Source organism: Aaosphaeria arxii, assembly GCF_010015735.1.
Source record: "Aaosphaeria arxii CBS 175.79 unplaced genomic scaffold BU24scaffold_2, whole genome shotgun sequence".
Classification (NCBI taxonomy): domain Eukaryota; kingdom Fungi; phylum Ascomycota; class Dothideomycetes; order Pleosporales; genus Aaosphaeria; species Aaosphaeria arxii.
In genome coordinates this window covers 1,110,979-1,125,296 of record NW_022983475.1, presented here as the reverse complement: position 1 = coordinate 1,125,296, position 14,318 = coordinate 1,110,979, and the positions used below count along the sequence as shown (strand labels likewise).

The following is a 14,318-nucleotide window of genomic DNA, read 5'->3' as shown; positions in this document are numbered from 1 at the left end:
AAATTGCACGGACCATACAAATCCTACCATTAATTCAATCGTGTCGTATTAGACAGACCAGATAATTAATCCTTCATTAGAAGCCCGACAAGTGTCTATCTGCTTGAACTGTGCGAACATGATCGATCGAAGACAATGCAGTGCAACATTGCTGAGCTGGCAAAGAAGTACTGGTGCATTGAGACAACCCGACTCAGCTTTCAAGTCTGCGTACAGATGATTGCGTAGCAGTACCGCAGGTTTGAAACTAGGCAAAAATCCCAATTTGCATCTTTTAGCTGTCCGGAAGGACTTCTTTGCTGATTATTAACAGACTGAGCCGCCAGGTGGTCAGTTGAATTGTCGCATACGCATTTACAAATCCCGTGTTCTAACTTGGGTATGGTTCTTGAAATTATAGCCAGCCATAAGTAGTGTATAAAAGTATGTGAAGATTAGATACAATATCCAAAAGGTATTAGATTATGATCCCCAATATCTTTGAGAATCCTTGACGCCTTAAGTAGACGTTATAATTCCTTCAATCTACTTACTACTCCGCGCATTTGTTGCGAGAAACAATACACAAGCAGCAACTATGGTAGTTGCCACTAAGGTGAACAACATCTGGGTCTTCCACCCGGCTTGCACGAGTGCAGCTCGTTGACTATATTTCGAAATGGTACTGATGTAGTTGGCCAGGCCTGATATGAGACAGGAGACAGAGAGAAGCCAGAAGATGATGCCGAAGGGAAGTGAAAGCCTTTTTTCTATGGTGTGTCAGCTTGGGCTTAGATACACCATATTGGTGGTGAATTTTGTGCGTAAAGAAGTCAAGTAGGCGTATAGTAATTTGGCTTTAATTTTCCGAATCTAGGAGAAGTATGGCACCTACCGGTATCACTGGGCTTAGACTTCAGATGGAAAGACAACACGATGGCGACGGAAACGACTGCCATATACACAGATAGTCGGAGCCACGATAAGAAGGCTATGAAGACGTTAGTATGAGAAAAGTCCGTCTGTAAGATACTCTGGTGTGTCGCACTTCTCTCGTTTGCAGCATGATCTCTCGCATCGGATGCGTTGTTATCAAAAAGCAGTGCTCCAAGCAGCGGCCTCTCTCTGAAAACCGCTCTATCATAGCTATTATCTCTGCGCTTCGTTAGCATGCACTCTATCATCAAAGATAATTGAAAACTGACTGATTCACAAGCACCGGCTTCCTCTTCACAATGTCATAGAAAGGCTGAAAAGGCTCATCCAGGAGGCTCTGGTCTGAGCCATCCATACGGTCCAGCGGTCTGAAGTCCATACTTTCTAGCCGTCTAAATATTCATGGAAAATATGCTAAAACCGTCTGTAATGTTTGATCGCTACCTAGGTAGATACCTTATGGTTGATGGACACTTGTGGGGAAGTACAAAGGACGTGCTTGTGAATGTGTGCACGGGCCATGTCGGCATTTCCACGAGTAATGAGGTCATCTGCAATTCGCATCCGATGACACAAAAAGCCACTACATAGTCTTGAGAAACATATAACGCGTAGTCGATCATATTTTGTTGTATTCAATCATGCATCAAAAAGGGCATACTACGCTGTTCGGTGGAGACAAGTAAGGACCAATGCCATTGATAGAAAAATTTGCAGTATTAAAAGATTTGGTAGGGGTTGGCATGCTGCAGACTGGACTGCAAGCGATGATCGCGTTCGAGGAGGAAAGTCTCAGGTACATTGCAATTGCTCAATGCATCATGTGTTTTCTCACACCGTACACAGTCATACCTTGACACAACCTCATCAACCGCCCGATTCTACGGCAACCTCGACATCAAAACGCTCGGAGGGGCCGGCTTCGCTAGCCAGCGCACCTCTACCGACGACACCACCTGGGACCTGTCAGCGTATGACGGCATCCGACTCGACCTCGGAAAAGCAGACGGAAAGCGATATACGTTTATCCTGAAAGATGAACTACTTCCGCGGAATCCTGACAACGGTCGCGAACAGTCGACTGTGTCTTATGAGTATGACTTTGAACTGGATGAGAGCGCGCTGACGGATGATTCGCTCGTCTTCATTACGTGGGATAAACTTACTCCGACGTATAGAGGTAAGGAGAAGAAAGATGCTAAGAAATTGAATACGAAGAGTGTGAAGAGGTTCAGCATCATGATGAGGAGGTAAGTCTCTAATGCAACCCCCTTGCAAGAGTCATCACAATTGACGCAATAGCAGCTTCTTCGGAGACCAAGAAGGAGATTTCTCTCTTTCTATTAAATCTATCAGTGCCGTAACAGTGCCGAAAGACGAAGAGAAGGGCTTCGGTACGGAAAAGGACAATTGGCCATCCAGAGAGAGCTCACGGGTAAGACGATGAACAATCTACGTGAGAGCATTTGTTAACCAGACTCCATCAGTGCAATGCATGGAGGCATGCAAAATTGCTGACAGCGATCCTCTCTATCGCTGCGGTTTCCTACGCACTGTCTCTCTACCTCTGTCCGTCGATGAAATTTGGTTCCGTAATACAATCGTTGCACTGGTGAATCTGTCTCAATAAGAGCCCGGAACCGGTCCAGGGATGTAGTATTAAGTCGATATCCAATCTTTAATGTACGAATAACTCCACCTCAATCCCATTTCATGTGGTCGATCATGTGCCTGATCTGATTAATCATCCGCAAACATGTTGCATCGCCGGGCTTGCACATATTCTGGGCCCCAAAAATGCGTTCCCTTTCTTGCAAATTCATATTGTCGTCATGCCATTTGTGTTGTCTCTTCTCCATCATCTCCAGAAGCATTACGAGGGGACATGGATTGCTCCCTCCGCCGTGCACCTCGGTCTTCAACACCTTCTTGGCGAGTTTCTTCCACACTGCAGACTCGAGCTCAACGTTGAAGCCCATTGGGCAGTCCATCTGCCCCGTGTGGAGATGTCGTAGTGAGGGATCGTGGTCGCCTATCCGGAACAACTTCTTCTCACCCGTACGCTCGAGGCGTTCGGTTTCTGCATCGATGCCAACCAGGACTTTGTGGAAACGCTCTGCAATCGCACTGAGCAAGGCTGATAGAGACTGTACGTTCTGTATGGCCGTGAAGCTCTCCTTTGGACACCTTTCGCATTGCACAATTGCTGCGGCTGTCGTCATTGCTTTGCGGAGCTCAGGTATGACGGCAGGGAAGGAGAAGGATTTGAGGCTCTGGAGGTCGGAAAGTGTGAGATACATGATGGAGAGACATGTGCATGGTCCTTCTGGTTGTGCTGGTTCTAGGGAAATGGGCGTGTCAATCGAAGCTGCCTCCTGGGCTTGGGGATTCCATAGACTTGGATCTATCGTGTCATTCGGTCCAAAGCTACTCTAGGTCAGTATTCGAATGGATCAGTGATACAATGTGAGCCGAATTACACACCTGAAGTCCATATTTGATCCATCCATTAGTGGTGCAGCAATGATCGATTCATTGCTCAGAGAAAATGTAGCAGCAGAGAAGGCGTCATCCTGCGGCAACTGAGGTAGAGGCAGGCCAGTGAAGTCGCCAAAATCAGGTGGAGAGATCAAACCAAATTCAGAAAAGGCAAGGGTAGTGGGAAGTTCGTAAGAGGAATGTGGTGGTATCTCAGGTGGTATTTCAGGTGTTGGTTCGGGCGGCGTCACTTCGTCTTCTCGTCTCCTTTTTCTTGGTCTACCCATTTGCTTCTGTGGTGAGTAGACACATCTGATGCCTTCCCTGGCACATCGACTGCATTGCGGTGACTCTCCAGAGCATTTCAGTTTTCGTGTTCCTGAAGGAGATTAGATTGGTTTCTGGTAGGCATGATCCATAGCAACAACTTACGACAATCATCACAAGCAGAATGGAGCTTCTCAGGTTGGATGTCGGCCATGTGAACTGTGAAGAAACCGAGAGGAGATTTGGATTGTACGATATGATTGTAAACTCTATGATAGGTTAAGTGTCTATATAGCAAATACCAAAGGCCAGGCTGGAATTGCAGGTACAGTCATGGAGGTTCGGCTCAGTATCGTAGGGCTGATAGGATATTATAAGCACCGAGGACAGGCCGAACCCAGTTTGGCCGATTTAGACCTTGGCGCTAGGTATGCACAGGACACCAGACTATTCTGACCACAGACCTATTCTAAAGCGTACTTCTCGACGTCACCGCTAGACTTCGCTGCGGCAGAGAGGCAGCCAGGCAGTCTCGAAGTCTGGTAGGGTACGGCTATTTGGTGTCTTGCTACGGCCGAGCACTCCGCTATCACTGTGTCTCTCCCTTATCCCTTATTCCAAAAGTCTCACAACCCTTTCGGCTATCCATTGATTAAACATAAGCCAATGGCTGTGCAAAGGCACACTCATGGTACGCAAGTTTCCAAATAGTTGCAATGACAACAGGATCGACATGATTGTGTTGTGTAAATTAGAAATAACGGTCCTGGCCGTGAATATCAAACTCATCTGCGCCTCGCGTTAAGAGCTTGGCCGCTGTGGAGTAATCGTCGAAACTACAATATTTCCAAGCACAAAAGGCCAGTCCTATCGATCGTCTCTACTGATTTCTGAACATTTCTGCGCTAGCAAACGATTTTCCTATGAATGATTACTATAATCGTTCTTTACTTAGATCTGATCTCTGATATCATAAAATGGTCCGTGGCTGTGTGAACTACTCTGGCGCACGGTATGAAAGGGATACCGATATCTACGGTCATAGACCAATAGATGGACATTTCAAGTGAATTTGCGATAAGCTCTTGTTCATTTGGTGACCGCAATTACCATCGCTCTGGCCGTTCGGACCCGCCGTTCGGTTCGGTACCAACCGCAAGATCCACACCGCACGTCCACAGCACGAAAGCAGCCAGACCCCTAAAGAATTCCTTGTAGTAAGCACGGTGAAGATACTCGTACAATATCGGCCGATCCAACCGAGCCTTTCAGGTTGTTTCTAGATCTATTATTGACCTTTCCAGCAGGGAATGGCCGCTGGATGGGCCGAAGTCTAATTATGCAATCACGCAGACAGCGAATAAGGCTCTCACCACCAAGAAGCGGTTTTCCGAAAGACTAATCGTACTTTGTGAATGCCAATGTGACAAGACCACAATCATCATACATCATGGCCTCTCGAGAAATATCAATGTGCTTCAAATAGCACATCTATTGCTTAGCACCGGCTGGAAATAAGCACAGTGGTGTTGACACAGTAGTGTAGGCCAATCCTCTAAATGCTCACCAAAATCAGTGCAGAGGAGCACGACACAAATGTCGGTGAAGACCATGAGAGGAGCTATTCTGTCGTCAAGAGTTTCCTTTGTCCCTTTAAGTTGTTGGACCCTGAGCAGATGGAATCGTGAGATGTTGTGGGGGAAGACTGCGGGGGTGCGGAGATTGCTGAAGCCCGGCCGTGGACTTCAGAATGCGAGACACATGGAAAAAGGTGATTGACGGAGGCTCGCCCGCTAGTTCAAAATGAAGAACCTTCTGTCATCTTTCTATGCACTCGGGGGAGAGAATCTTAATTCCGAGATGCTGTGAAAACCTGGGGATCTGCAGAGCTAATATATCTGAGCAATGGATGTTAGGATTGGAGGCGTTAAGGCTGGGCCGTCCAGGCTCTGTTTGGATAATGGCGGTCTAAGCCTGATGGACAGTCACCCCTTTAGAAACTTGGATAATAGACTCCGTGTTATACCACAAGAGTAGTGGCCGTATTCTTATCCAAACGATGAGACTTCAGAATCTTACAGCGATCGGCGAAAAGCCTCGCGGCGAAGATGCGCCAACAAGCAATACCAGACGCCGCCGTGCTAAGTAAAGGGATATGTGTATTGAAGGTAATGACAAAATGCTTCCAAGTCCGAAACCCACGAGTGCGTGGAAGCCATATGGAATAGTCCATATGCCTTGGCCAGGGTTGTTCGCGGCATTGAAACGAGTCTATTCGGATTTCGGCGCAGTGGATGAAGCAAGACAGAATCGTCGGAGCAGGTCCGAGTCCCGACTTCATCTGGAAAAGTCCAATGGCCTCCAAGGTCGCAGCCTAACAATTGGAGGTGTCGTTCTAGGGTGAGTAGGGCATGGGGCTCAGCGTGAGATCCGTGAGGATTTCAAAGCAGGTCCCTGAATTTGCGAACTAGTAAACGGTGCAACATCCGTACCAAATTACAGAAAGACCAAGTCCTAGAAAGGAATGCAGAAAGTGCATCAAGCATTTCTAAGGCGTTCGATCAGCCATGTCCAGATGAAATGTATGTGATGGCATGTTCCGTGATCCACGATGCTCTAAGAGCTGGTGAAGCAACCTAACTCTCACAAGGAGCGTAGCATCAACCTGAAGAACATGTGCAGCGATAGCAATTGTGAGAAGGCCGCGGCCGACATAAGTTTAGCAGAAGGCAGAAACTTGGGAGAGTTCAGCCTCCGTGTAGACCTATATGCACGCTGCCGTACACGGCCGTAGAGTTCTTTGGCTTGTGAAAGCAGAGGTGGTGAAGGTACTGAGTATGCGAAAGCATCCGTACGTATCCGAGGGGCCAGTTGGAGCTTTGGATACGTATCCGATGCTTCATGCTCAAATAGCTGGTTACTACGTCAGAATCGCAAAGGTCGCGAATCTTTGTTGAAGTCTCCGACGTTCAAGGTGAAGACTGTAAAGCTATGGAGCATTTACTTGGAATAGTCCTGATCGGGAGATCGTGATTGTGTCTCAGATGTCGACGCAATTGAAAGCAGAGATTGACTGGTACCGAGGCAGAACGTTGCAAACATATGGTGCATGATCAGAAACTACTTTGTACTCCGTATATTCGAATTTCATTCCTTTTGCGACGGGAAAGCGGGTAGAAATCATGGGGTGAGGATTAATTGGGTATGCCAAGATCAAGTCGTTCCTCACTTCTATTTCCATCGGAGGATGCACTCCGTCCCCACAAGCAAGCGAAAGCGTCTTAGAGGTCGATCAGTGACTCATAGCATGGTGAAACGTCGACCCAGAACGGCGGTGCCGAAGTTTGTAACAACATGATGAAGCATCTCAGTTTGGGGTACAGCGACGATGTTATAAATATTCAGGAATGGTTCAAAGTGAGGATTTATCGGATAAAAGGATCACGATGGGAAAGAGTAGAGCGAAAATCGGGCTTGTTCAACACCATTATCGTAGTGCGAGAGACAGTTCTTTCGTGAACAGCACCAAGCTAGAGGTTTAGTTTTAATGATAGTGATTGTGGCTTGAAAGCCGGGGGAGGTGGTGGTTTCGCAACGCAATGCTTTGCTTGTTTCTGAAAAGAAACCTTCACCGCTTCAATCGTTCACTCCGTCAACGTCAATAGTATGGAGTCGAAGCGCTGCGATCATGTAGCAATAATGCCACAGCCTCATTGACTTTGCGTTGAACCGCGCACCTGCCTGGTCATCGATCAGGCATCCGTAAACAATAAAGGGCGGCGGCGCAGCCCTTGCAAGTTGCTACTCGTAAGAAGCGGGATGAACGGGGTTGGGATGGGATTGGTTTATTCCGAGACGGGTTAACTGGCTTGCACTGGATCGTTAATCGTGCTGAATGGCTCTCCCTGGTTACTTGTTGGCTCTTTAGCACTCCGGCCCTATCGGGGCCAATATCAGCTGGCGCGCCTCCGGCCCGTGATATGCGCCCTGCGAAATAACAAGTGCCTGATTGAGGCAGGCGTTGCGAAAGTTGTAGTTAACACATGCGCACGTGGACTAGTGGTTGTCTGTAATGTCTTGGTTCTCGAACAAGAAGAAGGAGAACGAGAAGAAGACTTGCGCTTCAGAACGCGTACACAGATCGGTCTGAATAGATTGATTGATGAACGAGGTGCAACGATGGAGGAGTGATGCGAACCTGCGTGCCCGCGCAGAGCAGAGCAGGGTGCAGTGGAAGCGATCGAGTGAGACGGCGTGCGCGCATTTCGAAAGCAGCAAAGAAGCGGGTCTGGTACGTCGATTTGCATACTCCTGCTGGAGACTAGGTAAGTAGTTACGGAGGAGCAGATGGGCGATGGTGGGTATTCAACGAGTTGCGCAGTTGTTAATTGTCGCAACGAAGGGCGGGCCACGCACACCAGCACTCCAGCACACTCAGCCGCCGCTCTGCTTACGGGACCTCGCCTTGACTAGAGACAAATCGGTGCAGCGCGATGCAGCCCACATTCTTCCCATGCAAGAGGTTGACCAATTGTGGGTGAGAAGCGAGGACCGGTCACTGAAATGGGCGTTGACGTTAATGTCGGTTTCACAGATGCACAGATGCTAACGAACGGAAATACGACGGGATATGGGATGGGAAAGAGAGGGTTACGAGGGTAATGATCCCACATCCATGGATAGTTAACTAGGTAGAGGGAGGGATGCGTAAACAAAGTAAGTGATGGGTGATGGTGATGGTGGTTGCGGTGGTTGTGGTTGGTGGGAAGGAAGGGAAGAGGGAGAGAAGGGAAAAGGGAAAAAAGTTGTGACTCACACTTCAACCCGCCAAGGCCGAAACCACGCCGCCCGGACCACCCAACCCATGCCCTTCCCTCTCTAGGCTCACTCTCTCTCCCACCCACATTCAACCCACCACCAGCCATCCACAGACTACATAATATTCGCTTTCTGCCTCTCGCTGCCTGATCTTCTTCTTCTTCTTTTCTCTTCCATCCTCACCCAACTATACAATACACACACACATCATAAGACAGTCACAGATCAAAATGGCTGCCTTCTAGATTCCCCCCCTTCTTCTCTTCTCAAGTCGCCTTCTAAAGTCGACACCTTGGATCCCAACGTTATAACAACCATACTCTCCACTCAACCCACTTCAGAGTCCTCCCTCGCGGAACCTCTGAACTACAGCCCAGCCTCGTGCAGCTCTAGTTCTCTTTCCAATAACCCACCCCGGTTCGACTTTACGTCGTCCATCACGGCTTCTCAACAGTCAACATGGCTTCCCTCACCAGCTCCCCCAGCCTTGCGGCGAACACTTCAGCAGTCCCATTCCGAGTTCGCGATCCCGCGTGTCAACAGCGACTTCGTGCTCTTCGACCAGCCGGCCCAACGACCGCAGCGTGCACCCAGCGCTCCTCAGCTTCATCCTACGTTTAACCTAGGCAACTTGTACCCCAATTCTGCCCCGTCACCCACTGCAGGATTCCAGCAGCCTCCGTTACAACAACAACGACCGAAACTACAACAGCGTCCGCCAGTCCCCTTGTTCTCCAGTACCACCAGCACTAGCACTAGCACTCATACCGATATCCAACAACAACAACTCCACATCGCTACTATGGCAGGTACTACTCACCATCTTCGCTCCTCCATGATTCAAAGACTCACCTCCCCTATAGATCTGAACACAAATAACTCGTTCGACTCGAACCTAGGCGCCGGCCTCGGGCCCGCCTTTGCTTCGAACGAACTGGAGTGGGGTCTCACTTTCCCCGCTTCGGCGTTCACTTCGATCAACGACTCTGCCGCGGAGTCGATCCGCACAGTCTCTCCCAAGGAAATCTTTGGAGACTCCCTTGGCTCTGCCCCGCACTCCACAGCGTTCACAAACTTGACCTCTCCCGATATTGGTGAATCTCCCTACATGATCAACGACAGCTTCGAAACTTCTCCGCTGTTCAACCCCGCCGATGGCCTTCAGGGAGGAGGACCTGATACCTGGTACTCCTTGTTCCCCGAGCAGGAGTCGCAGTCGCCAGACATCAAGATCCCGGCGCCAGCGGCCCTGAATCTCGAGCGCACCCCAAGCAGCCAGTCCATGGCACGCTCGAACTCGTCCAGTGCGAACTCCCCTGCCATCCTGGACTCGAGGAGGAAGTCGTCCGTCTCAAGCTCTCCAGTCATCAATGCTTCGATCTCCAAGAGCCGTCGTCGAAGGGGTGTTCTCCCAGACATCACTGTTGACCCCAACGACAAGGTCGCTATGAAGCGAGCCCGCAATACCCTTGCCGCTCGTGACTCCCGACAGCGCAAGTTTGATCATGTCAACACTCTGGAGAAGCGAAATGCAGAGCTTGAGGCCGAAGTAGAGAAGTGGAAGAACATTGCTCTTGCGCATGGTTACAATGGTGCATAAATATATCAGTCTGCCCGATTTGGTTCGTGGTGGGCTTGATGAGCTGGTGAGGTTAAGCCTCACCCCCCACCCCTCTCGTAGGTGGTGGCTCTTTACGACCTCTCCCTTCGTGGGATGATGGTTGCGATTCCTATTTTCTTAATGTTCTCTATCATTGTTTGTTTTATGGAATACTGTCCTTTCTGCGTCTTGCTCAGCGCTCGGAGCGTAGTCTCCCAATGGGTTGATTGACTCCTCCTTGTGCCGCTTATTTGTCCTTATCGAGAGTATCGGCAACAGCCTTTCAGAAAAGCTATATTGTTGTAGTTGCCGTTCAGTGAAAGTGCTTTGATCTCAAACCTTTCGCGACCTAGTCTTGATATTTATGATCCAATCTATACTTCCTATAACACGACCTACAGCGGCTCGAAGTGACTATTCCGTGATAAATAAGTTTGAGTGACTCCAACGCCCTAATTATGGGTCATCATATGACTCCATCCATACTTCTGTGATTCATCGTTGCACGCCAAACCTACTCGTATCTGAACCTTGCTATGCGCCATCCATGTTCCCTGGTGGTATAATCCCAGTATCTACAACGATAGCTCTCACTCTTCCGTACCACAATCACGTGTGCTCTTATTACAGAAATATGACTGTTACGTTACGAATCACAATGAGCAATCCAATGTCACATAACGCATCTTCGATGTCAGTTGAATAATAAGACTGACTCCATCCAGCTTGGCATCATATATTCTCTCCCATGTGCTAAGTACAAAGGTGATGATTCATGAAAGGCAGATGCTCTCACTGTCTAAATGCCATCTCCCCGCTATGTAGCTTTACATTCATACCATGGTTTCCCCTTTCTAACCCTTCATAAATCAACGGCCGATTTACACATACAAATTCAGACTCATATACCATGGAGTCCTCGGACTACACCGAAGCGTAATATGTTAGTACAAACTACTCATCCATACACAAACATCAGGCACTACTCTCATCCTGAAACGATAATGACTGCCCTTTGCCTCTACAGTCATACGTACTATGACACGGCATAAACCACACGGAATCCTACGAGTCACTTGTATTCTATGTGAGTGAGGCGTATATGCCATGATGAGTCTGTCTTGAAGCACCTCACTGTTCATCTGCATTGTAGGCAACGACGTGGGGAGGAGTTTCAAGGTTGATTTTCCTAGTACTCAGGAGACGTGGCGGTTACATGGCGGCGAATATCATTTCTTCTGTGATGCATGTTCTATGTTAGCTGTGCACACACTTCTTCCATGTATGCAGATTCCGAGTCACACGATGCTCTTCATACCGAGGTGGATGTCCCTGGAACGTCCTTTCTATACGCATACTCTCCTTTCCTTCTAAAGTTTCTCTGAAGGGAAGGTAGGTTGGTTCTGTGATTTATGTGTGGAAGGAACGACACTAGGTTGTGTGGGTGCTAGGGAAATAGGGGGTTGAAAGGTCCAGGTGAATATGTCTGTAGGGTGAGGCGTGAGATAAGTGGTGTTTAGGGTCTTGCTTTAAGGATCGGGAAATGTGCGTGTGTGTGCAACGGGAAATGAGAACGAAGATGTAGGGACCAAGGAAGACATGGACAGGCTGTCAAGTTGCTACATACATGTGCTTCAGTCAAGTGGTTGTCTCGTCAGACTGAATATTGAAGATGTTATGTTTGACGTAATTGCTGTCACAATCTAGTCACCGTACCTGTAGTTCTCTGCTAGATCTCTTCTTGGTTTGAGCAATCTTCGTATCTATAATCAAGGTATGTAGGAATTTGGAGTGCCTATGCCGAGTTGTATCAGTTGAGCACTAAGTGAACGGCATCTGATTTCAAATGGTAGCAGCGTGATGAGTTTTGATAATCATGAGGACATTATCCAGAGAATGCGTAGAGTATATAAATGGTACACACGTTGTTTGAAAACATCTCTAAATCGAATTAGAATCCTGAATTCCATGTGGATAAGAATATATAAGTAAATATCAATGATCTTGAACAACAGTATCTGACTCCGGACACTACATTCCTCTGCGTCGCAGTGAAATCGGCTGGTCTAATGCAGCGCTTCAAGGCACTTTTTTTTTCGGGTGCCTCGATCCCAGTCTCAAGCACAAAGCTTGCCTCGGGCCGTGGCACCCAAAGTGTATGCTTCCACAATTTGTTGCTTCCGCCACCATGCTGATGCTACCTCACGGGCCTTTATCGGCGCCGCGGCTCAGTGGTATCAATGCCTCGTTTTCCGATCCAGAATGCCGTTAACATGCATATGGTGATGCTGATTTCAAGAGACCTCCACCTCCACAGCGTTTTGTTCGGATGATGCCAGACCCAGCCGTTCTTCTTCCTTCCTCTGCCTTGCAGCTTCGGTCTCTCTCCGAAGTGCTTCGAGGTTCCATGCACCGTCGGCGTCGTCATCATCGCTCTCCTCCTCACTATCCTGCCAATCGCCCTTTTCGAACATAGCACGACCAGTTGCTTCTTTCATGGCCTTGGCTTGTTCCTCGGCCGCCTTCTTGTCCATGCGCTCCTTCTTCCATTTGGCAAAGGATTCGGCAGTAACGGGTGTGAGTGTACCTGTCAGCTTGTGACGCTCAGATTCGAGGAAGTCTTCGAGAGTGAGCGTATTGAGAGGAGACTTGTCCATAAGCGCTTTCTCAGCGGCGCGCTGTTCTTTGGTCTTGAGCACGAACCTGTGATCTGTTAACTATGCAATCCTTGAAAGTTCCATGTCGGATGAACTTACCCTGGAGGCAGACTGTGCTTGTACATGCACTTATCGCCGCCGTTTGGACACTGCCAGAACCAGCCATATTTCTGGTTCTCGACCGCCTCGATGAAGAATTTGCAGACCTTGTCTGTCGTTGTCCTGGGGTTTCCATGTTTACTGAGAACAACGCTCCTCAATTTCTCCTCGTCCCAGTCATCCATTTGGTCCTTCTTCTTATTCTCCTCTTCCTCCTCTTTATCTCTGCTGTCCGTGTACAAACTTCGTTTCTCCGTCTTCCTTTCCACATTCAGGTCATGAGAGAACTTGCACTTCTTGCCCTTCTCGCAATTTCCCTTCTTGAAGAACTGGCAAAGGACAGTCTTTGGATCAACGCCAAAGGGAACCTTTTGCACCTGTACAGGCTTGAAGAGTTCGGCGGTCTCCCTTCGAGCATCCTCGGCGGCCTTCTTTTCGCGCTCTCGTGCTTCCTTCTCGGCCTCTTTACGCTTCTGCTCGGGGGTCTTTGCAGATGCCTGAGCCTGCTGGATTTGCCTGATCTGTTTTTGGGCAGCTCCACCTTTTTTCTACGGCGCAAAAGTTAGCGATCTTGATGAATATATATTCATGTGGAGAACGAGCGCCAGACGGTCTGTCTGGGAATGTAGCCCGGAGAATTGGACACAATGTCATCGTTTGTCCTGAACGATGGCTCCAAATTCCCACCATCATTATATCCAACAACAAGCGATTGGGTGTGAAGTGAGGCTCGTGGCAAAGTGTAACTGGGCAACCGCGGTCTTGATCGTGTAGATATGGGTACATACATTTTTCATACCAAACGTCTACGCCATTGTTAGTATATTCGGCCCACTGTTGAATTTTGCATGGTCCATACCTTGTCGACGGCGGTTTTCGAAGCCTTTGGCTGGTCTCTTCCTTTGGGCGGCATGATGGGCAACTTCTAGTATCCAAGTCCTCCGAAATCTAGTAAGAATATATTCCTGTACAAGCGCAAGGTCCAAAAAATCCCCAAAACTAGCCCGGCAACAGTGGTGGCTCTCCGCGAGGGTAGGGTCCAAGGACGTAGGAATCGGACAGAGGTTCTCTTGCAAAGTGACAAAGTTCGAAGAATGACGGAGTATGTGTGGGCGGGCTTCTTGGTGGGGTGGAGCGGAGCCTAGTTGGTGGCGGCGGTCGCTGGAGTTTGGCCTGTGCGTCCCTGTCCTGTCTCTTTATTTGCCAAGAGCGATCCTGGCCTCGCAACCAGTACTCGTAAGAAGCTCCAGGTGTTCTCAAGTCTACCATTACTGGGATTGATTGTGATCCATACAACGAGAAATACCGCGACGATAACCACAAAGTGGCCTTGCGATAAAAGTTTCCGTACATATACAGCAAGTATGTTCCTAAAAGCCTACGCTGTAATAAACGCGATCGAATTGACCTCCGTGGCAGCTCCAACCCTCAATCGCCTCGTATACCGCAACACGCCGATATCAATATGATCACCGACTCGCAAC

At 48.6% G+C, this 14,318-nt stretch overlaps 5 protein-coding genes across 5 annotated transcripts; 2 read left to right on the top strand and 3 right to left on the bottom strand.

Annotated features, from left to right (window-relative positions):
* Window positions 1-381: 381 nt before the first annotated feature.
* Window positions 382-1,381, bottom strand: BU24DRAFT_488970 (uncharacterized protein). Its single transcript, XM_033533588.1, has 4 exons — window positions 1,185-1,381; window positions 1,028-1,134; window positions 875-970; window positions 382-749 (listed from the first exon to the last, which is right to left on the bottom strand). The coding sequence occupies exons 1-4, from the start codon at window positions 1,292-1,294 to the stop codon at window positions 526-528; spliced, it is 537 nt and encodes a 178-aa protein (XP_033387251.1). The 5' UTR covers window positions 1,295-1,381; the 3' UTR covers window positions 382-525.
* Window positions 1,382-1,556: 175 nt separating this feature from the next.
* BU24DRAFT_405648 (NADH:ubiquinone oxidoreductase complex I intermediate-associated protein 30) lies at window positions 1,557-2,169 on the top strand (the record flags this gene model as incomplete). Its single annotated transcript, XM_033525715.1, has 3 exons — window positions 1,557-1,597; window positions 1,651-1,711; window positions 1,762-2,169. 3 exons carry the CDS (start codon window positions 1,557-1,559, stop codon window positions 2,167-2,169), a joined length of 510 nt encoding a protein of 169 aa, XP_033387250.1.
* A 95-nt stretch (window positions 2,170-2,264) lies between these two features.
* BU24DRAFT_488968 (uncharacterized protein) lies at window positions 2,265-4,010 on the bottom strand. The gene is made up of 3 exons (XM_033533587.1): window positions 3,826-4,010; window positions 3,400-3,772; window positions 2,265-3,342 (listed from the first exon to the last, which is right to left on the bottom strand). The coding sequence occupies exons 1-3, from the start codon at window positions 3,872-3,874 to the stop codon at window positions 2,616-2,618; spliced, it is 1,149 nt and encodes a 382-aa protein (XP_033387249.1). The 5' UTR covers window positions 3,875-4,010; the 3' UTR covers window positions 2,265-2,615.
* A 1,829-nt stretch (window positions 4,011-5,839) lies between these two features.
* On the top strand, window positions 5,840-10,078 carry BU24DRAFT_458637 (uncharacterized protein; the record flags this gene model as incomplete). The annotated part of the gene is made up of 2 exons (XM_033531656.1): window positions 5,840-6,060; window positions 8,872-10,078. 2 exons carry the CDS (start codon window positions 5,840-5,842, stop codon window positions 10,076-10,078), a joined length of 1,428 nt encoding a protein of 475 aa, XP_033387248.1.
* A 1,958-nt stretch (window positions 10,079-12,036) lies between these two features.
* On the bottom strand, window positions 12,037-13,911 carry BU24DRAFT_418469 (uncharacterized protein). The gene is made up of 4 exons (XM_033526990.1): window positions 13,694-13,911; window positions 13,623-13,640; window positions 12,835-13,382; window positions 12,037-12,781 (listed from the first exon to the last, which is right to left on the bottom strand). The coding sequence occupies exons 1-4, from the start codon at window positions 13,745-13,747 to the stop codon at window positions 12,373-12,375; spliced, it is 1,029 nt and encodes a 342-aa protein (XP_033387247.1). The 5' UTR covers window positions 13,748-13,911; the 3' UTR covers window positions 12,037-12,372.
* Window positions 13,912-14,318: the final 407 nt, after the last annotated feature.

What these genes read in the sequence shown, in the direction of transcription:
- BU24DRAFT_488970 (XM_033533588.1), bottom strand. Translation starts at nt 1,294, where the DNA reads ATGGACTTCAGACCGCTGGACCGTATGGATGGCTCAGACCAGAGCCTC. An exon ending in TCATGCTGCAAACGAGAGAA is followed by an intron (nt 971 to 1,027) that starts GTGCGACACACC and finishes ACGTCTTCATAG; the next exon opens with CCTTCTTATCGTGGCTCCGA. An exon ending in GTCTAAGCCCAGTGATACCG is followed by an intron (nt 750 to 874) that starts GTAGGTGCCATA and finishes GACACACCATAG; the next exon opens with AAAAAAGGCTTTCACTTCCC.
- BU24DRAFT_488968 (XM_033533587.1), bottom strand. Translation starts at nt 3,874, where the DNA reads ATGGCCGACATCCAACCTGAGAAGCTCCATTCTGCTTGTGATGATTGT. An exon ending in TTCTGCTTGTGATGATTGTC is followed by an intron (nt 3,773 to 3,825) that starts GTAAGTTGTTGC and finishes AATCTCCTTCAG; the next exon opens with GAACACGAAAACTGAAATGC. An exon ending in GGATCAAATATGGACTTCAG is followed by an intron (nt 3,343 to 3,399) that starts GTGTGTAATTCG and finishes GACCTAGAGTAG; the next exon opens with CTTTGGACCGAATGACACGA.
- BU24DRAFT_418469 (XM_033526990.1), bottom strand. Translation starts at nt 13,747, where the DNA reads ATGCCGCCCAAAGGAAGAGACCAGCCAAAGGCTTCGAAAACCGCCGTC. An exon ending in AAGCACAGTCTGCCTCCAGG is followed by an intron (nt 12,782 to 12,834) that starts GTAAGTTCATCC and finishes AACAGATCACAG; the next exon opens with GTTCGTGCTCAAGACCAAAG.